Raw genomic sequence first — 24,241 nt, forward strand, 5'->3', positions numbered from 1 at the left:
AAGCCAGTGTGGCTGGAGCGAGGGCATGGAGTGGGCAGGGCCAGACCACACAGGCCTGTTGGCCAGACCAGGAACATGTGTCCTTACCCTGTGGGCAGTGACCAAAACCAGAGCCACTGACACCGAGGTGACTCAGCCTCAGCCACCCTACATAGGGTTCCCAAGACTCCATCTTTTCTTCACGGGAACAGACAGCCCTCCTCTTCCTCCCGAGGAGCAGCTGGTGGGTTTGAACCCTCGACTTTGAGGTTAGCAGCCTAAACCTAATCCACAGTGCTACCAAGGCTCCTTTGTGGACGTCGAAGAGCCATTAACTGCCCAGACAAAGACATGGTGAGACTGAGCTTGTATTTCAAAGACAGGTAACTAGAACTGCTGGGCTGCAGGTCCCCGTAGGGGCCACAGAGGTGGTGGGGGACCCATTGGAAGATGGCGGCTGGCCACACGGGAGCTGCTGCCTTGAGCAGTGGGGGTGAAGAGGGGACCAAGAGGGGCACTCAGGAGTGTAGGAGGCAGGACTGGTGGGATGTGGGGGGAAGGTGGCAAAGGGACTCCCGGGGGCGACAGCTTGCATGGGAGGGGCTGGCACTATTTCCGACGCTGGGCCATGAAGTGTACCCACCCCACATCAAGTCCCATGGTGCCCTCTGAGCAGGGTCTGTTTTGTCCGCCTCTTGAAGGTTCTTTTTCTTCGTGGACTTGTGAGAAGCCTGTCCGGCTATCTCTGTGCTCTGGGACTTGACACGTGGCCCTGCCATGCCCTGGTCTCTGCAACTCTGAGCTTGGAAAGAACTGACAGTTCCCCGTTTCACATAGCCCGGGTCCCTGCCCCTGGCCCACTGTCCATCTGTCCCCTTTATTCCTATGACTTTGTGCTCTGGTTCCAGAAGCCCCAGGAGATGGGGCAGAAGAGCAGGGGCCAGTCATCCTGGAACCAGGTCTACACTTACCTCTCTCTGCAGACTCCAGCCAGGGCCCAACAGTCCCAGCTTGCTGTTTCTGGCACCCATGAGGGGTGGGATGAGGGGGTGCTGCAGGGCTGTCCCAGACCAGGGCAGAAGAGGCAGAGCTAAGACCTCGAGAGGAGCCAAGCAACCAGCATCGGGAGTCCTGAGCTGCCCTCAATGGGCTTGGTGGGGTCAGGGCTTGTACCAGGAAACAGGTCCAAACTGGCGGCAGAAGCTTTCGGCGGCTTGTTGTGTGAGGCTGGGTTGACTAGTGACGCTCATCTATGTGTAAGAGAGAGCTTTATATCAAGAAGTAATTATACATCAAGAAAACATCCCAGCCCAGTCCAGATCAAGTCCATAAATCCGGTACTGGTTCCTAAGCCCCTCTTCAGACTCACACAGCCACATGCGATGATGCAGAAAGCAGGAAAATCACGGGCGGGGGGAGGATGGGGGGGGCGCAAAGGCATGTGGATTCTGGGGCGGTGGTAGCACTGAAGGGCTGTGACATTGATCAGGATGAGAGCAGAGAGCAGGCAGGTTCCCTGGGGAGCCCCCCCCCCCATGAGAAGGCCACGCCCACACAGGCGCCATCAGGCTGAGACCTTACTGACAGGTGGCATACCACTCTACACTTTTATCTGCCTGCACGTGGCCATGAAGTTATAGAACTACCGTGCTTGTCCCCCGCTAGTTCTGCTGTGGCTCGGTTGGGGAAGTGGGGGGACACAAGCACATGTCTGGACACGGATGGTGCTGGCTGCGCAGCCTTGCGTGGGCCTTGGGGAGCCTGCCTGGAGGTGTGTGCGAGTGAGCACACCGCGGGCCAGCTGGGGTGGGACGGGCATGAGCACTAGCTGCCCGTGTGCAGTACCCTTCCTGAGGGACAGCCTGACGCCATCTGTCTCTTGGGCAGGTGACCGGCCTGTTCCATGACCCGAACATCGGGAACCCCATCCACATCACCGTCGTGCGGCTGCTCCTACTGGAGGAAGAGGAGGTACGTGGCCTCCCACTGCCCCACTCCCACGCCACAGCCCCCCTGCCCCACGGCTAAGCCGCCCCACAGCAAGAGCCTCCTGGGCCGTCAGGTCGCCTCCAGGAGATGGAGGCCAGGAGGGCCGGCAGCCCGCGTGTCCTGCCGCTCCCTCCTTTGGGCACCAGAGGATTGAGCCTGACCCTCCCTCCCGGAGCTCAGGGGAGGGGTCGGGAAGGGCAGGGCTAGCCTTGCCAGCATCTGCCAGCTGTGCCCCTGCTCTCTGTGCCCCCAGGAGGAGCTGAAGGTCACGCACCACGCAGACCACACGCTGAGTAGCTTCTGCAGGTGGCAGCAGAGCATTAACCCGAAAGAGGATGCCCACCCCCTGCACCATGATACCGCCGTCCTGCTGACCAGGTGCCACTGGGGGGGGGGGTGCGGCAGGAGAGCCACCCTCCGAGGGAGGCGTGCCTTAACCCTCGGGGAGAGGCCCGACTTGGGGGAGAGCGGCATCATGTCTCGGGGAGCCCCGTTTTGAGCAGCGTGTGAACACCTCTCCCCGAAGGCTGGTCTCAGCAGCCCTCCGGTGGGTTGGCTCTGGCCCTTCCAGCACTTGGGAGCCCTAGAGTCGATTCCGACTCATAGCGACCCCCGGGGACAGGGTACGACTGCCACACTGGGTTTTCTAGGCTGAAGTCTTCTCGGGAGCAGATGATGGCTGGGTCTTCCTCTTGCGGAGTGCCTGGGAGCGGGGAGGAGGAGGGGAACCCTTGTGAGAGGGAACCCCATCTACCCACTCACCCACCTGGTCAGTGGTAGAATGCCTCATCAGTGCACCACCAAGGGCCTTTTTCCCAAAATCCATCCTGTACTCTGTATCTGTGCCAAACTCACTACATTGAGTCAATTCTGACCCATAGAGACCCTATAGGACAGTAGGAACCCCCTGAGACTGCAAATCTTTATGGGAGGACACAGCCTCACCTCTCTCCTGTGGAGCAGTTGGTGGGTTCTCACCACGGACCTTGTGGTTGGCAGCTCAGTGGGTAACCCACTAAGCCACCAGGGCTCCTCTGTTTGCACACAGAAAGGTGTTGATCCAGGAAGTGGTGCACGCGGTGACAGGGCAGGCCAGTTCCAAGTCCGTGGTCAGGTGTCAGGCTGGAGGCTTCTCCTGACTCCCACAGCCATAGGGGCTGATGAGCCCAGGAGCAGCGGGGCTTTGGGCTGCAAATTTCATATTTTCAAAGTGCATGAGAGCCCTCTACCCTCTGCTGGGTTCTGGCAGCTTCTTCCTGCACCCTCTCTGGGGTAGTGACCGGAAAGGACTATGCAGGAGTCTGTCCCCAGGCCCAGGTAGGCGCCAGCGGGTGGTATGTGAGCGAGAGGATCTGCTCCCAAGGGCCAGGAGGCGGCGAGTGGGCGGCAGGAGGGGGCCAGCCTGAGGCCCACATGTCTCTGTGCGCAGGAAGGACCTGTGCTCAGCCATGAACCAGCCCTGCGAGACCGTGGGCCTGTCCCACGTGTCGGGCATGTGCAATCCCCACCGCAGCTGCAGCATCAACGAGGACACTGGCCTGCCCCTGGCCTACACCGTGGCCCATGAGCTCGGGCACAGGTACCCCACTCACCCCCACTGCCACCCTAAGAGCTCAACTTCACCTTCCTCACCTGGGGGTTACAGATTCCGGAGACAGAGAGGTGCCTGGGAGAGCGAGGACGCCCCCATTGGACCTGCCATGTGCTGTCCCTCCCTTACCCCTGTCCCCATGGCGAGAGCTCCTTCCCTGGTGAACAGGGGAGAGGCACCCCTGGGTGCCTCTAGGCTGGCCTGGCTCAAGCCAGACTTGAAGCAGGCTTGGGCTGAGCCATAAAGTCACCATGATTCCTTGATGGCTATTCCCCTCACCCACCATGCTGGCATTTTAAACTCTTGGTCCCGTGTGGCCTAATCTCCCTGCTATGTGCCCTGGGCAAATGTCGTGCCCTCTCTGGGCCTCTGTGCTCCCTATGGATTGAGGGGGTTGGATTCGTTGATATCCAAGGCTGTTGCCTTCTGAGGTGCTCATGTCTAGGTGTGGCCCCTGCCCTCACCTTCTGTTCCCCGGGCAGCTGACAGGCTCTCCTGTGCAGCTGGTGAATGTGGCATGTTCACATGAACCAGAGGGGTCAGGGTCATGTACCCAGGCACTGGGACCCCGAGGTCACAGCCACAAGGCTGCCCAGTGGTGGGATGCGCCTTCTGCCCGATCCTGTTATTTCCTGGCTGTGTCCCCTGGGAGTCCCTTAGCCTCTCTGGGCCTCTCTGGGACCGTAGTAATGCCTCACGAGGCAGGCTGAGGACTCAGCAGGCTAGTGATTGTGCCAGTGTCTAGCCAGTGACACGCCTGGCGCCTAGAGGGTGGTCTCTGGAGACCCCCATCGCTTAGCTCACGTACGGTCTTGGAGTCAAGACTGAGTATGGTGGGGTGCTCCTAAGGTTTCCAGGCCAGGAGGGGAAGCCACCCTGCTGGCCATCACCAGTCCAGGCGGGCAGAAGCCCAGCACCCACACCCACGGAAGCAGGAGGGATCCTGCTCTCAGAGGGATATCACCCGGCCAAGGTGCCGTATGCCTTGGGTGGCCAGGCCAGCCTCGTGAGCCAGGACAGTGGGGCCTCTGGGATGGGGGCAGGCTGGCAGGCTCCCACCCGCTCACCCGCCCCTGGGGCCTGTGTCTCACGCAGTTTGGGCATTCAGCATGACGGCAACGGCAATGAGTGTGAGCCCTTTGGGAATCGGCCTTTCATGATGTCTCCACAGCTCCTGTACAACGCCAGCCCCCTCACCTGGTCCCCCTGCAGCCGCCGGTACTTAACCAGGTTCCTCGAGTAAGTTCCCCCTCAGGGCCCGGGACCCAGGCCCTATCCCTGGCGTCAGGGGCGGTGACATTTTGCAGTGCCAGGGCGGCCGGTACAGGTAGGGGCTGGAGCCCCCCATGAGCACAGAGCGGCCATGGTGCCCTGGGAGAGGAGCCTGCAGCCATGAAGGGAGCAGTGTCAGGGGCGGGAGGGAGGTGGGGGGCAGCAAGTGGGGAGAGGCGTGGACTGCCCCTGGAGGAGGCGCAGGACTGCGGGGCCCAAGGAAAAGGCAAGTGCTACACGCTGGGCTGCTGACAGGAGAGTTAGCAGTTCAAAACTGCCTGCTGCTTTGGAGGCAAAAGACGGGGCTTTCAGTTCGTGTAAATGGTGAGAGTCTTGGAAGCCCCGGGGGGCAATTCCACCTGCCCTATGGGGTCTTCGTGAGTCGGAATGCGCACAGTGGCAGGGAGTCGGTGGAGAACAGAAAGCAAATGGGGACCTGGTAGCACAGCGATGACGCGCTCGGCTGTACCACAGGCTGGCAGCTCCTCCTCCTGCAGGGGCTCTGTGGGAGAAGGACGACCTAGCAAACAGCTTCAGAAAGGCCCTCAAAAAACTGGGTGCCCCAAGTCAGTCCCGACTCGGAGTGGCCCTGTAGGCCAGGGTAGACCAGCCCTGCGTGTTTCTGAGACGGTAGCTCTTGACGGGAGCAGGGACCGGTAGTTTTGAACCACCGATGGTGCCGTTGGCAGCCCAAGTCAAGACCCAGGATGCCAAAGAGGGCAGCTTCGCCCACCCTCTGTGTCAGTTCTCTGTGGCACGTGGGCTCGCTGTGAGTTGAAGTGGACGTGAGGACACCCCTCTGTGGGCTCCCGGGCTGTACGTCTGTGTGGGACCAGCCAGGCTCAACTGTCTTTCGAGGGGTGGCTGGTGGGTTCGGGCTGCTGACCTGTGGTTAGCAGTCCAGTGTGTAACCCCGGCACCACCAGGTCGTCACGCCACAGTCTGGTGTTAACATCTGCAGCTGGCCCATGGTTGGTGTTTGCATGATCACAATCGGAAGGCCGCTTTACGGTCGGTGGAACCAAGCGTGTAATAGACGAACCTTCTTAAGGACAATGTTTTCTTTGCCTCTCAGACCAAGTTACCCATCGCCGTAAACCGTTCTCCACAGTGTCTCATGATCACTTTTCCAGAACGTAATTCCTAGCAGATAACCTAACATAAGGCTCCTATTTGGGCCCCTGGACACGCCTTCACCCCAGCTTCGCTCTGTACTGCCGCTCCTCTGGAGGGGGTGCTTTCTAGACCTGCACCAACATTGGTGTGCAGGGCCTTGCTGTTTCTGGCTCCTGTGTGACTATTTTGATTTTAAGGCAGGCGAGGGTGGGTACTCCCATTTTGGATGGAGCGCATCTTGAAGTCGCTGTCTCAGAAAGACTGTGTGGAAGAAAAAGGTTTGCGTGTCTGAAAGCGCCCCTTTGATTTCACGTCTCTTGGAGAAGTCGCTCTGCCCTTTAGCTTCCGATGTGGCCGCTGAGTGTGTCTTATCATTGTGATCCCTAAGCCCTTGTGTGTGGCCTTAACAAAAACCTCGGAGCTTCTCGAAGGCTCTGTCTTTGAAAGTTTGCCATTGTGTACCGCGGTCTGCTTTTGTACATTCTCTTGGGTACGGGGGACTTTTAACATTTAGAAACCCATGATCCCCAGGTGTCGCACAGTCCTGGCACTGTTGAATTGGTCATTTGCCCTCCGGTTTCCCCTCTTCGGGTCCTTGGAACTCAGCTGTCCTTTCATTTCTTTGCTTTTAACCCTTCGCTCGGCTCCGTGGTCTCAGAGACACCCTTATCTTCAGCTTATAGCAGTCCATTAAATCAGAACTTCCCCCCGCTGTGCGCCTAGATTCTTCAACTTCCTCGGTCTCTAAGGACTCTTTACGGAGCCTGGCGGTGCTGTGGGGTCAGCGGGCCCTGTGAACTGCAAGGCCAGTGGTTTCACTCTGCCAACCGATCCGTGGGAGACCCTTGTAGGGCCGCTCTGGGCTGGCATCGAGTTGGTGGCTGTGGGTCTGGCCGGAAGTGCTTCCTCAATTTCCGTTTGTTTCATGGGTACAGTGGCTCATCCCTTGGTTTTATTTTCTTTCTCGATCATATCTTTCTCTTCCATGGAGGTTTTTAAGAATCTCTTTCAGGGTGCAGGCTTTTTAACGAGTGTGCATTTCATACCTGGAAGGAGGCGTTGAGGGGACACTTGGCAAGTACATGGACCTGGGCAGGTCTTCTCTGAGTCACTGCTGAGGGGCTGGGTCAGGCGGGGCTGTTTCTTTGGGAGAACTTTAAACACCAGGGACTGAGGTCTTCCCACCCTCCCTTTTTTTCCTGATGATTTTGTTTCCTGCTAAGGAATCATCTAGTCCTTTCCCAGAAGAATGTAAGCCTGGAGATAGCATTCCATCCTCCCACCAGGGCAGGGACTTTGCCACACATGTGGTCACTGTGTCCCTCCCCTTTGCAGACCCCTCCACCTCCGAGCCTCCACTGTGCCTGCTCTCTCAGGTAGGACCCTTCATGTCCCCTCTCCATGTAGGGCACTGTGTGTCACCTGGCCACGGAGAGCTGGGGAGGGAGATTCAGGGTCTGATCAACAGACTTTCCGTAACACATTTGTCTTCAACTCAATCGGTTACCCACAAAGCCCTTAGGCACCCTGATTCCTAACCCTGGCCCGAGGTCTGCTTTGGGTTGGTTTCCCCCACAGGGACCGGGGCTCAGCCTTCTTTGCTGTACCATGTGCTTTCTAGCCCCTTTTAGCTGCCATCGTCCCCTCCCCCTTGCTCTTTGCCCTCATGACTGACATCCTGGTGGGGCCTGGGGAGGGAGCGGAGATAAAAATGTGTGCGCTGGGTGTCCTGGCTTTCTAGTCATGGACTCAGTGTGGGGCTTCAGCAGGGACACGGCCAGCTCCACTTGGGCTATAAGGGTTCTGGTTTCTAGAAGAGGGATTTCTGGGTGGGGGTAGGTTGGAAGGAGGAAGCATGGAATGTGGTGAAGAACCTGGCCTCTGGCCCAGGCTTCTACCTGTGTAGACCGGACGAGTTGACCCACTCCTTACACCTCAGGAAGCAGTGGGAGGGATGGCACTGTCCAGTGGGCTTGCAGGAGAAAATGTGTGACCTACATGGCACAGAGCCTATTACCGGGTCAGCGTGCCACGCACATCGTAACGATTCTGTCTAGTGCCCCTGCTGCCACGATAGGAGACCGGGTGAGTTGCCGGGTAGGTACTGGGCAGTGGCCCCCAGGCTGGCAGTTGGAATCTACCAGCCGTCGGTGGAAGAAAGATGAGTTTGCTGCTCCCGTAAAGATGTCCGCCTCAGAGCCCCCCCGTCGCAGCTCTACCCTGTCCTAGAAGGTCTCTCTAGGAGCCAGAATCCACTCAACGGCAGCGAGCTTGCGTTTTGGCCCTAGTGCCGAGCGATGGCAGCCCTGGGGCGCTGTCAGGCCAAGGTTGCGCTGCAACCACGAGGTCGGTGGTGCAGAGCCCCCCCGCGGCTCCGGGGAGGAAAGAGGAGGCTTCTGCGTTCGCGTCAAGATCGACGAATCCTCAGAAACCCTGGCTCCAGGGTCTCGGGAATCGGAATCGACTGGTGGCATTGACTATTGGCTTTGAGTTGGAGACTAAGTGACAAGGCTTGTGTGACATGGACCTGACCCAGGGAGCTGGCCGTGCGCGGGGGGCGGGGGGGGGATTGAAAAAGAGTCCCTAGGGCGTGTCCCCTCCCTCAGAGAGGCACAGAGAGCGGCCGGAGAGTTAGAGCAGTGACTTCTCCCACAGCACCCTCGGGGCTGGTTCCCTGTGCCAGCTCCCCAGCGGCCACCAGCAGGGTGCCACCCACCACCCGGGCTCCCGGACAGACAGACAGATGAGGCTCTGTCCTCACCCGGCTGCTGGAATGCCTGATGGGCTTGGCTCAGAGCCTGGGTGAGAGTGGGAGGCGAGGCCGAGGGCCAGAGCCTTGGCATCGAGAAGGACAGTGGGCTCGCCCAAGACAGAGCTGTGGACCTCCCTCTCCATCGTGTGGGAGGGGGCTGCTTGGGAGAGAGGAGGATGTCACCTGTCCCCGGTCAGCCCGGCACATGCATCCCTCAGAGTGCGCTGTCCTGGGCTCAGGCAGCGGGGCGACCAGGTGTAGGGGAAGCCAGCGGAGACTGAGTGGTGCCAGGCCAGCGGGAAGCCCCCAGGGATCATTCCGGAGCTGGACTTGGAACAGGAAGACAGGCTCCTCCCGGGCAGGGTCGGTGGCAGAATGCTGAGACTTGTAGGGGACAAAAGCGCCTTACATGGGGTCCGCCCCTCACAGACCATCCCGTGTGGCCTCCCTGGAGCCTTTCCGTCAGATCTTGATCAGGCCATGCACAGCCAGACACGACGGAGACCCAGCTCCGTGTTGAGCTCGGGCCCCAGCCCACAGCAGGCCCTGCGCGGAAGGGACTGGGCGACCAAGACAGACGGAGCCTCCCCTCCTGCCCCTCAGCCCTCACGGGGGGACACCAGGGAGGTTGGCCTCAGCCCGGGGTCAGGGGGCACTCCCAAGGACCTCGTCTCTGCGAAGGCACCAAGGAGCTGCCACCTGAGGGCCACTAGGGAGCGTCCTGGGGGAGGAGGTCGTTCTCAGTGGACAGTGCCGGGTGGTCAAAGCCAGCAGACGCCTCCACAGGGTCATGGCCAGAGCCGTGGGCATTCCCAGTCCAAGAGGCTTGGCCTGAGGGATGTTCACGAACCCTGGAGTGCCCAAACCTGCTTGAGGGAGAATGACGGGGCTTTCTGGGAGCCGCTGTTAAAGATCTACCGTCTCCGAAGTCCAAAGGAGCAGCTCGGCCCTGTCGGGCCACTGTGTGTAGCCATTAGCTCCATGGCAGCAGGCAGGTGGGGACCTGCTGGGATGGGGCTCAGGGGGTGCTCTGCCTAAGGGTTTCTTGTAGGGAGAGAGGCAGGCAGATTGTGTGGGAGGGGCAGGGAGCCTCCACCATCAGAGACTTGGCTATCGGAACCCAGTGTGTATGTGGGGGGGGGAGGGTCTTCACATGTGCCCCCCCACCCCCATGTGGTTGCAGCTCTTGGCGACCTGCTTGCTTGCCCATGGATGATGGTGAGGCTGCCCCCTGGGTCACCCGCTGCCGCCTCTGACCCACAAGGGCCGCCCAGGCCAGCTATAATTAGAGCAAGGAGGGGCTCCGAGGGGAAGGGCCGATGGGCTTGGGGATCCGGGTGCTGTCAGCAGCGAGTCGGGCCTGGCAGGGAGCCGGCCCAAGGAAGGAAGGGCCAGCTGCCTCTGTGACTCTCCAGCAGACTGCTATTTATACCTTTGCAGCCTGGGCTCCATCGGTCACACAGCGCGCACAGCTGGGGCAGCAAGGGCCTGTGAGGGCGCCTCCTCCCCCACAACTTGCCGCTCACCCACAGGACGGGCTCCATGGATGCTGGTTCCCCTTGTCCCTTAGCTGAAGGCCCACAGAACCTGGGGCCCAGCCAGGAAGGGGGGAGGGCTGAGAGTTGCCTCAGAGCTGTTGGTGTGGACTCGAGGCAGGTGGAGCCTCAACTGTCCTTGCCCCCACCCTCCTCCATACCCTGGGTCAGAAGAGGCGCCTCAGACTGGTCTCCAGGCGAGGTGTGGGCTTCAGGTGTTGTGCGGGCACCCGCTCCACTGCCTGAGGAAGCTCCTGACAGCCAGTGCTGCCCCGGGGTCCAGGCCCTGGGGCCCCAAGCCGAGGGGGGCACTGGTGACCCACTTTCTCCCTGTGAGACCTCACGGCCATGCTTTTGAACAGATGTTAGGGTCAAGTTCTTCAGGCCAGGGCTGTCACTGGGTGGGTGGGGCGGTGGGGCCTTCCACTGAGGCTGGGCCAGTGAGTGGACACAGCCTGGGCTCCCCAAGTCCTGAAGCACCACGCCTCCCTCCTGTGTGACCCAGGCCAGAGGCAAGACCGCTGCCCCAGGGCCCCGTGTCTAAGGACAGCTCATGCGCTCTCCTGGGTGGGCCCCTCACCCTGTCCTCCTGCCCTGTCTCTGCAGCCGAGGGTGGGGCCTGTGCCTGGATGACCTGCCCTCCCGTAACATCCTGTCCTTCCCCATGGTGCTGCCCGGTGTCCTCTATGACGTCAGCCACCAGTGCCGCCTGCAGTACGGGGACACCTCCTCCTTCTGTTCCGACATGGATGTGAGTCAGGGCTTGTGCGGGGGTGGGGGGTGTACTCAGGGCCCAGCGGGCAGAAAGACTCAGGGGCTGGCCTTGAAGGGACCCTGCCCAGCCCTGCCCCCAGCCTCCACGTGATGCTGGGAGATACCGAGTGAATGCTGGGGCTTTGGGCAAGCCCTTCCACCTTCCCAGAGTGGAGCTAAAACCTCCCTGGGGGTCCTGGGGACAGATGCCTGCACTGGTGGGCACGGACAGGCAGAGGCCCCACCGCTTGGTGGATGTCTCTCCGTTCAAATGGGCTTGGGCTGGAGCCCTTGCACATCAGCTGTGGCCATGGCTCCGGGCAGCACACCCAGCCTCCGGATCCCACAGCACCACCCAATAAAAAGCAAAGGGGTCGCTGTGGGAGGGACACGGAAGAGCAGGGGTGACAATTCTGCAGACAGTGAGACCCCTCCTCCTCCTCCTTCTCCCAGAGTGTGTGCCACACTCTCTGGTGCACTGTGGGACAGACCTGCCACTCCAAGCTGGACGCAGCCGTGGACGGCACCAAGTGTGGGGACAACAAGGTAGGGGATGTGCTCAGCCGCAGACGAACCAAGCGAGCCCCCATGGGGACCTCTTCCTAACCTGCTCAGCTCCACCATAGGCCTATGGCTTCGGGTGCTGGTGACTGCCCCCCCCCACCCCTCTGATCCTTCCTTTTCTGGCCTCCTGGCCTACCTGATAGTTTTGGGCCCGGGCCGCACCCCTTGTCTCCGCAGTGGTGTCTCAATGGAGAGTGTGTTCCCATGGACTTCCAGCCCGAGGCCGTGGATGGCGGCTGGTCAGGCTGGAGTGCCTGGTCCCTCTGCTCCCGGAGCTGCGGCGTGGGTGTGCAGAGCTCCCAGAGACAGTGCACGCAGCCTGTGTAAGTGCGGGCTGGGGCACCTCCCAGGGGCAGGGCAGTCTCCGGCCCTCTGTCCCAGCCCCCAGGGCATCTCCTGACTCCAGGACCGAGAGATTAGCGGGATGAGCCCAGGCCAAACCACAAAGCCGGACCTCGGGCGCCCGAGAGGGCCAGTGGTTAAGAGGTTAGTCCCTGGGCCTTAGGCTATCAGAGTTCAGATCCCCATTCCACCCTGTGGCAAAAGCCTTCTCTGCATGGTAGCCCGGCAGCACCTACCCCAGGGATCAGGGTGAGGAGAGGCCTCCACAAATTGTCGCTGCTTGAGGCCCAGGCTGGCTAGCGTTTATCAGGGGTTGGGGGAGCTGAGGTAGGTGTGTGTGTGTGTGTGTGTGTGTGTGTGTTGGTGGGCGTGCTTGATGCCGGCGCAGCCTGATGAACATCATCAGTTAAACAGCGTTGAATGGGCACACGTTATGTATATATATATATATATATATATATATATATATATATATATATATATATTTACAATTAAAACATTAGAAAGCTCCAAAGTTACATCTTAATAGCTCCTGATAACATGTGAAAGAATTTTTTTAGGGCCAATATGATTTTTTATTTTAAAGGTACCACTTTTTTAAAAAGCAACATAGATGGTTATATCTAGTAAAAATTGTTATTTAAATACAGATGAGTTATAAGGAGAATCGTTGCTGCTTAGCAGCATCAGAGGTACAACGTGGGCCTGGGATGGGCCTGGGTAGCCCTGAGAGCGGGCTGTGTGACCCGGGGCCAATGACTGTGCCTCTCTGGGCGTTAGGGTCTCTGTGTGAAATGCAGAGGCCGGCAGTCCACAGGCTGGGGCTGTCTGCACCTTTGGAAGAGCTCATCTGGGCCGAGCTGCCCCTGGTGGGCACAGGATTCACATCCTGCCGATTCTAGGGCCTTTGAACCTCTCCCCCTGCTGGCTCCCAGCCTGTGGGTGTGAGCTGAGGTGGGGACTACCCCACTGACCCAGAGGTAGGTGGACGCTGGCCACATCCGCAGCTTGTTCTAGCTTCCCAGTCGCCCTCTGCACAGGCAGCCTCAGTCCATTTTATAGATGTGGAAACGGAGGACCAGAGAGGGTTGCAGGCTTGCACAAAGTCACACAGCAGGTGGAGCGTGGAGCCCGGGCTTCCAGCCACTACTTCCTGTGGGCCCCCATGAGAAGGGAGGTGGGCAGCCCAAGAGGGGAGATGGATGGGAGCCAAGGTGGGGGTGGAGAATCTGTGAGGGGTACAGGCGGAGGCTTCTCACTCTGAGGGCCTGCACCTGCCGATGCGGGTGGACAGTGGACACGTGCTCACGCTGACCCTGCCCACTCTCCCACAGGCCCAAGTACAAGGGCAGATACTGCGTGGGCCTGTGGAAGCGCACCCGCCTGTGCAACCTGCAGGCCTGTCCGCCCGGCCACCCCTCCTTCCGCCAGGTGCAGTGCAGCCAATTTGACTCTATCCCCTACAAGGGCCGGCTGCACACCTGGGTGCCCGTGTTCTCTAATGGTGAGTCCTGTCACCGATGGGGAGGCCTGGTGGCTCGAGTTGGTGGGGGGTTTTGTGGGTGCAGGGTCACCCAGTGACGCAACCCTGGGTGGGTCTCCACTGGGCCCTGGGGCTGCCCTGGCCCTTCTAGCTCCCCTGCCTGCAGCCTCGAGGGGTGGTACCAGCCCAGCGGGAGCCCGCTGTTGCTGCGTGTTGTGGTCGGGCCGCCCTGGTGCCCGTCCTTGGTTGTCCCTGATGGCTCCTTCCCTTGGGCCTCCCAGTGAGCCCTTGCGAGCTGCACTGCCAGCCCTTGAGCGAGCACTTCATGGAAAAGATGCGTGACGCTGTGATTGATGGCACCCCCTGCTACCAGGACCAGGGCAGCCGGGACCTGTGCATCAATGGCATCTGCAAGGTGTGCCTGACAGGACGAGGATCTCCTAGCCCTGTCGCCCACTCCTCCGACACCACTAGGTCCTGCTCTTGGTCCCTTTCTGGACCCCCAGGCTGTACCATCCTGTCGGGTCCCTAGCCCCTACCAGTGGCTTGATGACTTCTCTTTTCAGGCCCTGAAACCCCTCCCCCGTCTGCGTCCCCAGACAGCAGCATCCTCTTTATACAAAAGGGTCAGACCCTGCACACACCTCGGCCAGAGGCCAAGGCGGGGAGCCCCGTGCAGAGGGAACACCCTCCTTTCTGTCCTTGCTTCCATGTCGCGCATGGAGCCCTCCAGACACAGTACTCACCCTTTTACTCCCCCCGCACCCCGGGGGAGAAGGCTGAGGTCGGCGGCTTCCCAGAGGATGATGGCCGTGGAAACGCCGTGGGCCAGTTGAGCTCTGTCCCTACCAAGGGCTTAGAGTTGAGATCAACTCATGGCAACTGGCGTAGCTCCTGGTTTCCATCAGTTAGCCTTGGGCACGGAATTCGGCTTCTGGAGAACCCAGGAACCCGCTGGGTGAGAGATTGTCCACGGTGTGCCAGTTCCCCTGCCCACCGCAACCTTTAGGAGCCGTTCCCCATCTCCTGGGCCCTGGTGGCCTCCCTACACACCTGGGAGGCACGGGCTGAACTGCTGTCTGGGCTCAGACAGCGTGACAGTGGTGGGTCAGGGCCCACCGCCCCGGCAGGTGCGGGGACTGGGCCAGGAGTGAGCTGACGGCCCTATCCGAGGGTCCTCCTATCCGATGGTCATATGTTACAGAACGTGGGCTGTGACTTCGAGATCGACTCTGGCGCCACGGAGGACCGCTGCGGCATGTGCCAGGGCAACGGCTCCACCTGCCACACCGTGAGCAAGACCTTCCAGAAGGCGGAGGGTCTGGGTAGGGCGATCGGCCGCTGTGTGCGTGCTTGCGTGCGCGGGCTCTGGACCCTGTCCATTAAACCCTTTCACCCAGGCTAGTGATGGGCAGAAGGTCAGCCTTACTTCCTGGTCCAGGCCTCCTGCAGGTGGGAGGTTCCCAACACCCAGGTGCCAAGTCCTGCCCTTATCGGAGCCCTTCTGCCCCAGGGACCCAGATTGGGCCAGTCTGGCTTGTGGGTGGTCCCCGACCCTTTTCAGTGGGGGTACTGCTCCTTAGAGTGCTTCAGAGACACCGCCTCCACCCAGCTCCACTTGCCTTGTCTTGGGGTCTGTGCTGTGCCCGTGGTAGGTGATGGGGACAGAGGTGATGAGCTTACAGTCCGATGGGGTGACAGAACAGGGAACCTCCGTGGCAAATGCAGTGGAGAGAGGTCCAGGGGGGCTGGGCGATCAGGAGGCTTCCTGGAGGAGGCAGAAGTTGAGGTGAATTGTAAAGGGAGGAGTCTACCTAAGAGACTAAACTTGGAGGCAGGTAGAGTGGGCTCCTGGGGTGGGGGCTGGCATGCCAGGCCAAGAAGCTTAGACTTCATCTCAGAGTTGCAGTTAGGACAGTCTGGGGCCTGTGTCGACTAGATGCGGGGCACTTGCTTCCCCTCAGCCTGCCCATCTTTCCCCCGGGTGACATAGGACCTGGGTGACACTGGAATTAACCTACAGAAAGTGTCCAGACCACTCCCTGGGAGAAAGGACAGAAAAGTGGGCCATGGGAGTGGGGAGACCATCCCCAGGTGCTTGGTGTTGGAGGAAGGCCACACTGGAACATAGGTCTCTGGGGCAGGATTTGAGGAACTTTTCTGAGCCCTGGTAGCCTAGTGGACTACTTGCTTGGTTGTTAGCCTCAAGGTCAGCAGTTCAAAACCACCAGCCACTCTTCCGTAGAAAGACGAGGCTTTCTTTTCCCATAAAGCAATGGTTCTCAACCTTCCTAATGCCACGACCCTTTCATACAGTTCCTCATGTTGTGGGGACCCCTGATCATAAAATTATTTTTGTTGCTACTTCATAACTGTAATTTTGCTACTGTTATGGATCAGGAGGCTCCTGTGAAAGGGTCGTTCCACCCCCCAAAGGGGTCACGACCCACAGGCTGAGAACCACTGCTGTCGCGGGAGCCCCACCTGAAGTGGGAAATGGGTGGGCAGCAGGGAGTTTGACTTGAGTGTGGATGACTTCGCACAGACGTGCTTTTGGGGAGAACGCAATGTCTGAAGCTGTTCGTGGAGTCTTGGCCATGAACTGCCAGGGGCCTGGGTAGGTGTAGGGAGATGCTGGGGCCAGCCCCCACCCCTGAGACCTCTGCACAACTCCCTCCCCACAGGGTATGTGGATGTGGGGCTGATCCCAGCCGGGGCACGTGAGATCCACATTAAGGAGCTGGCCGAGTCATCCAACTTCTTGGCCCTGCGGAGCGAGGAGGACCCGGACAAGTACTTCCTCAATGGTGGCTGGCTCATCCAGTCGGACGGGGACTACAAGGTGGCGGGCACTACCTTCACGTACGCGCGCAAGGGCAACTTGGAGAATCTCACGTCTCCAGGCCCCACTGCCGAGCCCGTGTGGATCCAGGTGCCTGCCTCCTGGGGCCTGGGCCAGGGGACTTGGAGATGGCTTTCTGGGACCCCCAAGGCAAGGTGTAAGCCCCGCAGCTACTGTGGAGGCCCCTACCTCGGTTTCCCCACCAATAAATTATCCCTAAAGTGTAGCCCCCATTCAGGGGTGGTTGCTGGTGTCCTCTCCTTTCATGTGGTTATCCTGGGAGGGGGGGGGTGTCCCAGGCAGAGGGGGCACACAACTGGAACTCACGGGTTCCCCCCACCCCCCGCCTCCCAGCTCCTGTTCCAGGAGAGTAACCCTGGCGTGCACTACCAGTACACCATCCACAGGGAGGCCGATGACCCTGGCCACACCCTGATCCCTGAATTTTCCTGGCACTACGGGCCCTGGGGCAAGTGCACAGTCACCTGCGGAACAGGTGAGGAGGGGGTGGGCGCTGCACCCCCTGTCTCTGCACACACACCCCCACCCCCAGCTCACTGCTTGTTTTCCGGGTCACCACAAGCTCCAGGACTTTTTTCTTTGAGCCTGTTTCCCCTTGGTCAGTGAGATTGCAAGAGCCCCTGTCTGCCGTGGCCACTGGGAGGCAGGAGGAGCTGGCAGGTCAAGCAGAGAATGGCTGTGGGGTGTGCCACAGCCCCCGCCTTCCCCTCCCTGCCCCCTGTTTGGAAGCCTTTTGGGGCAGTTCCACTCTGGGCTGTCGGGTCACGGTGGGTTGCAGTGCCCCCAGCAGTGGGGTTTGCTGCTCTTTTGATTAGTCTTCCCACTCCGCCCCCCTGCTGTCCCCAGTCTCCCTGTCTGTGACCCTCAGAGTCCAGAGATCTCAGTGTCAGGAATCTGAGCAGAGACATTGGAGCCTCCCTGTCTGGGGGAAGAAAGGTCCTGGGGTGCTTTGGGCACCAGCCACCCCACAAGGAGAGAGATGGCAGTCTCTCTCTCTCTCTCTCTCTCTCACACACACACACACACACACACACACACACACACACACACAGATTTATGGCCACCTCCCACCCTGCCCTGTAGGGTCACTGTGAGCCAGGGTTGACTTACGGTAGGGATTGGGTATAGGTTTGGGTTCTGGGAAGGTCCCTGAGTATGGCCAAGTGGCAGAGTGGGTTGGCTTAAGCAGGGGCCTCCTGGGTGCCAGACCCAGAGGGAATCCTCTGAGCACAACCCCGCCCCCCAAGGCATACAGAGGCAGAGCGTGCACTGCATTGAGCGGCTCGCCGGGCTTGTGGATGAGGAACACTGTGACCCCCTGGACCGCCCCGATGACCGCCAGAGGAGGTGTAATGAGAACCTGTGTCCGGCTCGGTGAGCTGCGCTTGGTCCCTACCCCTGCCCCCTGCCCCCTCCTCCTTCTTCCCACCCCCTCCTGCTGCCCCTCCACATCAGAGGAGAGACAGGTGGGCTCTGGGCCTCTCTGCCAAGGTGGCAGGATTTGAACCCAGGCCTCCTTGGCAAAGGGGACTGCGCCATGCTGCCAGGTTTCCAGGAGCAGGCCGCTGACCTGGGCTTGGGGCCCTGGAGAGTCAACCATCCAGACTCAGGCCTGACCGCCCAAACCCCAGCTTGGGAGACTGCTTGAGCCTATGCTGATGTGCCTGCTTGTGCCCTCAGGTGGTGGGTAGGTGAGTGGCAGCCATGCTCCCACTCCTGCGGGCCCAGGGGCCGCTCCCTGCGGACGGTGCTGTGCATCCGTAGCGTGGCGCTGGACGAGCAGATCGCCCTGGAGCCACAGGCCTGCGCACACCTCTCGCCGCCCCCCAGCGAGATGACCTGCAACCAGAATGTTGTCTGCCCTGCCACCTGGGCCGTGGGGAACTGGTCTCAGGTGAGTGCTCCTGCTCCACTCTCTCTGGACCCCCAGGGAGGCCTTACCGAGGGAGGGAGACCTGGGGACCCAGAGGCCACAGTCCCAGCAGCAAGCCAGGGTCCAAGCTGACATGGCTAACAGATGCTGCCTGCGGCCTCTGTCCTTTGGGCCTGGGCAGGCTACTCACCGTGCCTTAGCCCTGTACCCTGGCCTCCCCTGCAGTGCCCGGTGACCTGTGGGGTGGGCACTCGCCACCGAATTGTCCTCTGCATCAGTGACACTGAGGTGCCCTGTGAGGAGGCCCAGAGGCCACCACGTGAGGCAGTCTGCTCGCTGCCATCCTGCCCTCCACTCGTGGACATGCTGAGCCTGGAAGGATCGGGCAGTGGCGCCTCCAATGAGATCTTCAGTGAGGTGGACTTAGACCCCATGCATATGACGCTCCACCCTGTGTCCCCCCTCCCCCCCGAGCGGAGCCCCCTGTCCAATGCCATTGAGGAGGACAGCCGGGAGCTGGTCTCTGCAGGGCCCGTGTTTGTTGATGACTTCTACTATGACTACAACTTCATTAACTTCCACGAGGACCTGTCAGATGGGCTCCCTGAAGAGCAGGACCCAGCCCTGGCAGACCCAGGTGAGTGCCCACCCCTGAGCAGTCCTGCCGAGCTTGCTGGGAGCACCCCCATTTCTGCCAACGAGCCTCCTGGGCCCGAGGAGGAGGGAAGATGGGGCAGCTGGTCCCCTGCCCCACGACCCAGCCAGGCAGGCTCCTCTCTGCCCCCCGCCCTCAGAGCTGGCCCCCAGAAGCTCCTTGGCCAATTTCTTGTCTAAGGAGGATGCCCCCATTGGGGCCCCGGATATTGGGCTCCCCAGTTGGCCCTGGCACCTGGTTACCCCAAAGCAAGTTCCTGGGCAGGGAGGATCCCAGAGCCAGCCACACCCTCCCAAATGGGAGGGGACCAATGAGGTTTCTGAGGATGAGAAGAAGGCCTTCAGCCCCAGAACACCTGCTCTGCCCCCAAGACTCCATCCCACACCGGCCCCTGAGCCCTCTCCCACCACCCACTCCACTCCCAGTCCCAGTGTGGTGGGGTGGTGGACACAAGGGACCATGGCTTGGGATCCAGCTCCAGAGGGTGGCCTGGAGCTGGTGGACAGTGACGGGGCTCACCACTGTGGCTCCCCTTCTCCCGCCTTCCTCAGTCGCTGTGTCACTGAGCTCCCTGGACCTAGGGGTTCCCACCCCCACTTCAGCCCCAACACTGGCCCCACCGGAGCTACAGACACCGGCAGTTCCTGGGACTTTTCTTCCGATGGCCTGGCCTGGCCTAGAGCGGACTTCCTGGGTGACTACGTTGAACCCAAGACCCTTGGGCCCACCTGAGACCCCTGGTCCTGAGGTGGCCCAGAGCACCAGGCTGCCGGCCATGCCAGCACAGGCCAGACCCACCAGCAGCAGCAGCAGTACCCCTGCGGCCTGGCCTCTGGACCCCCATCCCGATGAGCAGTGGCCCCCTGTGGACCTGCCAGCCTCCAAGAATGCCAGTTGGCAAGTGGGGAACTGGAGCCAGGCAAGTGGTTGGGGCATCAGGGTGTGACTCAGTTTCCTCATTCTTGTCCGATGCCTCTGAGAGTACCCAGTGGGGTGGGAGCGTGGGTGTGGGGGAAAGGGTGGGAGTGGGTGAAGCATTACGCTGGATCAGTCACGTCCTGAAAACAGTGGGAGCTGGTAGCCTGGGAGTTACGTGTCAACTGCCAAGGCATGAGCAGTTCAAAGCCATCGGCCGCTCTGCTGGAGAAAGACGAGGCTTTCTACTCCCCCGAAGATTTAGTCTTGGCAACCCACGGAGCCGTTCATTCTACCTGCCCTATGGCTGCTGAGTCAGGGTCGGCTCCATGGCCATGGCAGTGAGTGACCCGGGTTACTGTCCACCTGAGTGGTGGGAGGGGGAAGGGCCAGGCAGCCCCTCTGCTCTCCATCCTGATGGAGCCCCGAGGCTGGCTTCTGAGCCCAAGCACCTGAGAAGGGCAACCAGGAGGAGCACCTCACAACCCCTCATCTGAGTACCCCCCACCCCGGCTAGCTGGCCAGCTTGCCCATTGCTGGGCGGCCGGAGGCACTCTTCTGCCCATCCAGCAGCTTGCCCGCCACCACCCGGGTTGGGGGGCTCACCCTGACAGCTTCACATGTATATCTGTGAAGTCTGGTGAACTGCCTGACCCCAGCAGCCCACCCCCACCTCCGGCTCAGCCTGGCTTTTTTGGGTACCACTCAGTCCCTCTCCACCCCAGGCTCCCCACAGGAGCCAGCTGGGATCAGCAGCTCACTCTAGTTACATAGGTGTCCTCACATGGCCCTGGCTGGTAGGGGGGTGCGCCTACAGGGCTCCCCACAGGGCATTCCGCAGCTGACTTCTCAGAGGTGTCTTTCGGGTAGCCGCTGAGTATGGTAACCCGCCACGTAGGGGCACTTGGTTGCTGGAGGGTGGGGGTGATTTGACCTTTCATCCTCAGTCTCCCCGGAAGCAGGTGGAGGAGTCCATTTGGCAGATAAGGAAAGTGAGGCCCCTGTCTTGTCCCAGGCCCTCTTACCTTGGTGGGGTGGTCTGGCTGCAGGGGGCTGGAGAGAGCAAGGGTCTGCCTGGTCCTAACAGGCCTCTCTGCTCCCTGCCCACCAGTGCTCCACCACCTGCGGCCTAGGTGCCGTCTGGAGGCCCGTGCGCTGCAGCTCTGGCCTGGAAGAAGACTGTGCCCCTGCTGGCCGGCCCCAGCCCGCCCGCCGCTGCCACCTGCGTCCCTGCGCCGCGTGGCACCCAGGCAACTGGAGCAAGGTGGGGGTGGCAGCGGGCAGCTGGGTGTGGGTGTGCCTAGGGCTCCCGGGATGGGCAGCCGCGACGCCGGGGCCGAGGGGGCTCCACACCGCACATGCTCACACTCCACGCCTTACACTGACGCTCTTTGGAGTCCGGAGTCACTGTTTCTCTGGTCTGACCCGCCCAATGCCCCTTCTCCTGCAACACATCCTCGGCACCTGCACCCCCTCCTAAGGGTTGCGGTCGCATCTGCTCACCCTCGCCCCCATGGCAGCCATGGTCACTTCTTGGGCTCCTCTGGGCCGTGCCCCTGGCTCTCATACTGACCAAAAGGGTAGCAGTTTGAAGCCACCCAGGCCTGGTGCCCGGCTTCTGTAAAGTGGGGGGGCCCAGGATCCCCCAAGGAGCAGCTCTGCTCTGTTATAGGGCCACCAGGGTCAGAATCAGCACAACAGCAACAAGGGTGTGGGTTTTTGGGGGGAGGGGCCTGTGGTCACATGCCTTCCCTCGGCCCCCAGTGCTCCCGAAGCTGTGGCAGTGGCTCCTCAGTGCGGGATGTGCAGTGTGTGGATATGAGGGACCTTCGGCCACTTCGGCCCTTCCACTGCCACCTTGGGCCTGCCAAGCCACCCTCCCGGCGGCTCTGCGGCACCCAGGACTGCCTCAGCTGGTACACCTCCTCCTGGAGGGAGGTGAGCCTCGGGGCCGGCATGGGGCGGGGAGGGGGCGGTTTGTGGAGCATCCGCAGACCCTCGCCACACCGTTCCCCTCCTGCCCCCAGTGCTCTGAGCCCTGTGGAGGGGGAGAACAGCAGCGTTTGGTGACGTGTCCGGAGCCGGGCCTCTGTGAGGAGGTGCTGAGACCCAACACCACTCGACCCTGCAACACCCACCCCTGTACTCAGTGGGTGGTGGGTCCCTGGGGCCAGGTGAGTTGAGGCCTGGGGGTGGGTGAGTTGAGGCCCAGGAGTGGGTACATTGAGGCCTGGGGGCAGGTGAGCTGAAGCCTGGGGCGGCTGAGCTGAGGCCTGGGGCAGCTGCTCGGAGGGCAGCTGGAAGGGTGGTTTGTTTGCGGAACCGTGCATAGGACCGAGCACCGGCTGTCTCGGGCTCTGCTGGCAGGGCAGGTGGACCCAGGAGGGGCTCTAAGCCGAGGCCTGCCGGGGAATCAGTGCTGGGAAAGGCAGGGATAAAGGAATGGCAGATGCAGAGTCCCGAGGCCGGGATGGAGAACTTGGAGTGCCCAGGGAACCGTGCCAGAGGGTGTGGGTGATGGGCCAGCAGGACCTCAGGGGCGGGTCTCCAAGGCTGGTCAGAGTGCTTTTCTGGCAGTCCTGTTGGGGGCCAGGGTCCCTCCGTTGTGTGTCCTGAGCTGGGCCCTGGGGGCTTGTCCCACTGGTTGGCGGAGTGACCCGGCCAGCACTTGATCTCTCTCTCTCTCATGGGAGAGATATGACATTTTGTCCTGACCTGCCAGGCCTCTGTTTTCTCATCTGTGAAATGGGGACAGTGAGTGGGGGAGCCTGTGAGGTGAAATGAGGCAACTCAACCAAGTCCTTCGTTAGCATGGGGCTTGGCACCTGGGCAGGCGGGTAGCCGACGCTGGCACTTAGCTTTAGGACTTAAAGCCAGAGCCCATCTGAGAGCGATGCTTGCCTCAGGCTAGGCAGCCCTGAGAGGAAGCTTTCTCCTGCCATTCCCATGGCCTCATGGAGCCCCGGCCCCGGTCCCTGGTCCTGGGGCCTGGAGGGCCTTTGTCCCCATCTCTGCATCCAGGCTCTGTCACGGAGACCGCCGTGCGGGCCGGCAGCTCTGTACCCCAGCCCGCCTCTGCTGCGGCCAGCAGGAAGGCCTCGGGTGTCAGCAGTGACCGCCTCGGGGCTGGCTGAGGTGGGGCCCTGACTCCTGCCCACTTCCCACAGTGTTCAGTTACCTGTGGTGGTGGTGTCCAGCGGCGCCTGGTCAGGTGCGTCAACACCCGGACAAGACTGCCAGAGGACAGCGACCAGTGTAGCCACGAGGCCTGGCCGGAGAGTGCCTGGCCGTGCAGCAACCAGGACTGTAAGCCCCCACCGCCCCCACGTGAGTGCTCCCCCATCCCTGCTCGCCGCTGCGTGGGGGGCGGGGGTCAAGTCACTGCCCCTCTGAGCAGTGTCCAGCTCCCTCTGGGTTCTGGACTCAGGGGCCACAGATGCTGGGACTCTGCTAGGAACTGGGCCAGTGGGATCCTGGCTATGCCAGCAAGAGGCGGCGGCTCTCGTTGGCTGCAGGGGGCATAGTCAAAGGAGCGGCCTTGGCCACCAAGCTGCTCTGTGACATCAGGCAAAAGCTCTTTTCTTCTGGGCCCCAGTTAGCCCTCACAGGGAGGCTGGGGGTGTTCTCAGGCTGGGCAAAGGCCAAGCCTGGCCGCGCCTTTCCTCTCCCTCTGGTCTGGCCCCTCCCCGGCCAGGGGGCTTCCCAGAGTGGGCAGCAGAGACACAGGATGGGGCTGACTCGCAGGCTCTCAGTGGCTTCCTGGCCAGCTGGTTCCTCCTGGCAGGCAGGACTTGAGCCAGAGGTAGAGAGCCATGGGGACTCTCTCTCTCTCTTCCTTTCTCACACTCAGGCCACCCCCCAGCAGTGCAGCAAGGGGGCAGGCATCCCACTGCCCTGAGCTCACACACCTGTGGAGCAGCTGAGGCTCCACTTATTTCTGCACAAAGGCACTGACACTAGCTCGGGGGTGCTGGTGGGGAAAGCAGTGAGGTCTGGGGTGGGTGCCAGTACAAGGGCCCCAAGGAGATGCCTGGCTGGCTGGCCCCTGCTTGCTACCCCCCACATGTGGAGATCACGGGCCAGCCCAGGGCTGCTTCTGTGACCACGTGCCAGGAACACAGCTGGGGAAGCCAGAGGCCCAGCCTTGGGCGTGGAACACAGTGGCCTCCTCCCTGTCAGCCCTCCACGAACATTTTCGGGGCCTGCAGTCTGGTGCTTGGGGGCTCCACAGTTGCCGTTTCCCCTACCCGCTCTGCCTGTCTTGGTTATCCTTGCAGGCTGCTGCCCCTTAGACCCAGAGTGTCACTGCCTTGCTGAGAGGCAGAGGACCTGCCTATCTCCAGTGCCCTCTCCTCAGGGCCCGGTGTGTGCCACCTGCCCGTCCTCTGCCCCCTGCACCTGCCCGCTGGGCTGTAAGGAGAGGTGAGGCATGAGGCCCCAGGGTGGACAGGCTAGACCCACGAGGTTCCTGATTTGTAAGGTCTCCCAGGATGTCCGGTGGGCTAGAGGGAGGGGACTGGTGGGTGGTCAGGGGTGGACTATCAGCCACCCCATAAGAG

General features: G+C 61.1%; 1 protein-coding gene across 1 annotated transcript in view; it reads left to right on the top strand.

Annotated features, from left to right (window-relative positions):
• The window catches only part of ADAMTS7 (ADAM metallopeptidase with thrombospondin type 1 motif 7), a 43,688-nt gene that overhangs the window by 18,251 nt on the left and 1,196 nt on the right, over positions 1-24,241 (top strand). Inside the window, 21 exon segments of the mRNA XM_075535415.1 lie at positions 1,867-1,950; positions 2,222-2,346; positions 3,398-3,547; positions 4,655-4,798; positions 10,841-10,985; positions 11,441-11,533; positions 11,729-11,874; positions 13,228-13,397; positions 13,658-13,791; positions 14,581-14,701; positions 16,061-16,308; positions 16,573-16,714; positions 17,487-17,613; positions 17,920-18,133; positions 18,338-18,889; positions 18,891-19,276; positions 19,278-19,686; positions 20,794-20,946; positions 21,447-21,620; positions 21,710-21,856; positions 22,850-23,009. Coding sequence (XP_075391530.1) covers positions 1,867-1,950; positions 2,222-2,346; positions 3,398-3,547; positions 4,655-4,798; positions 10,841-10,985; positions 11,441-11,533; positions 11,729-11,874; positions 13,228-13,397; positions 13,658-13,791; positions 14,581-14,701; positions 16,061-16,308; positions 16,573-16,714; positions 17,487-17,613; positions 17,920-18,133; positions 18,338-18,889; positions 18,891-19,276; positions 19,278-19,686; positions 20,794-20,946; positions 21,447-21,620; positions 21,710-21,856; positions 22,850-23,009 — 4,024 coding nt within the window.

Source organism: Tenrec ecaudatus, chromosome 17 (assembly GCF_050624435.1).
Source record: "Tenrec ecaudatus isolate mTenEca1 chromosome 17, mTenEca1.hap1, whole genome shotgun sequence".
In the NCBI taxonomy this organism is placed as follows: Eukaryota; Metazoa; Chordata; class Mammalia; order Afrosoricida; family Tenrecidae; genus Tenrec; species Tenrec ecaudatus.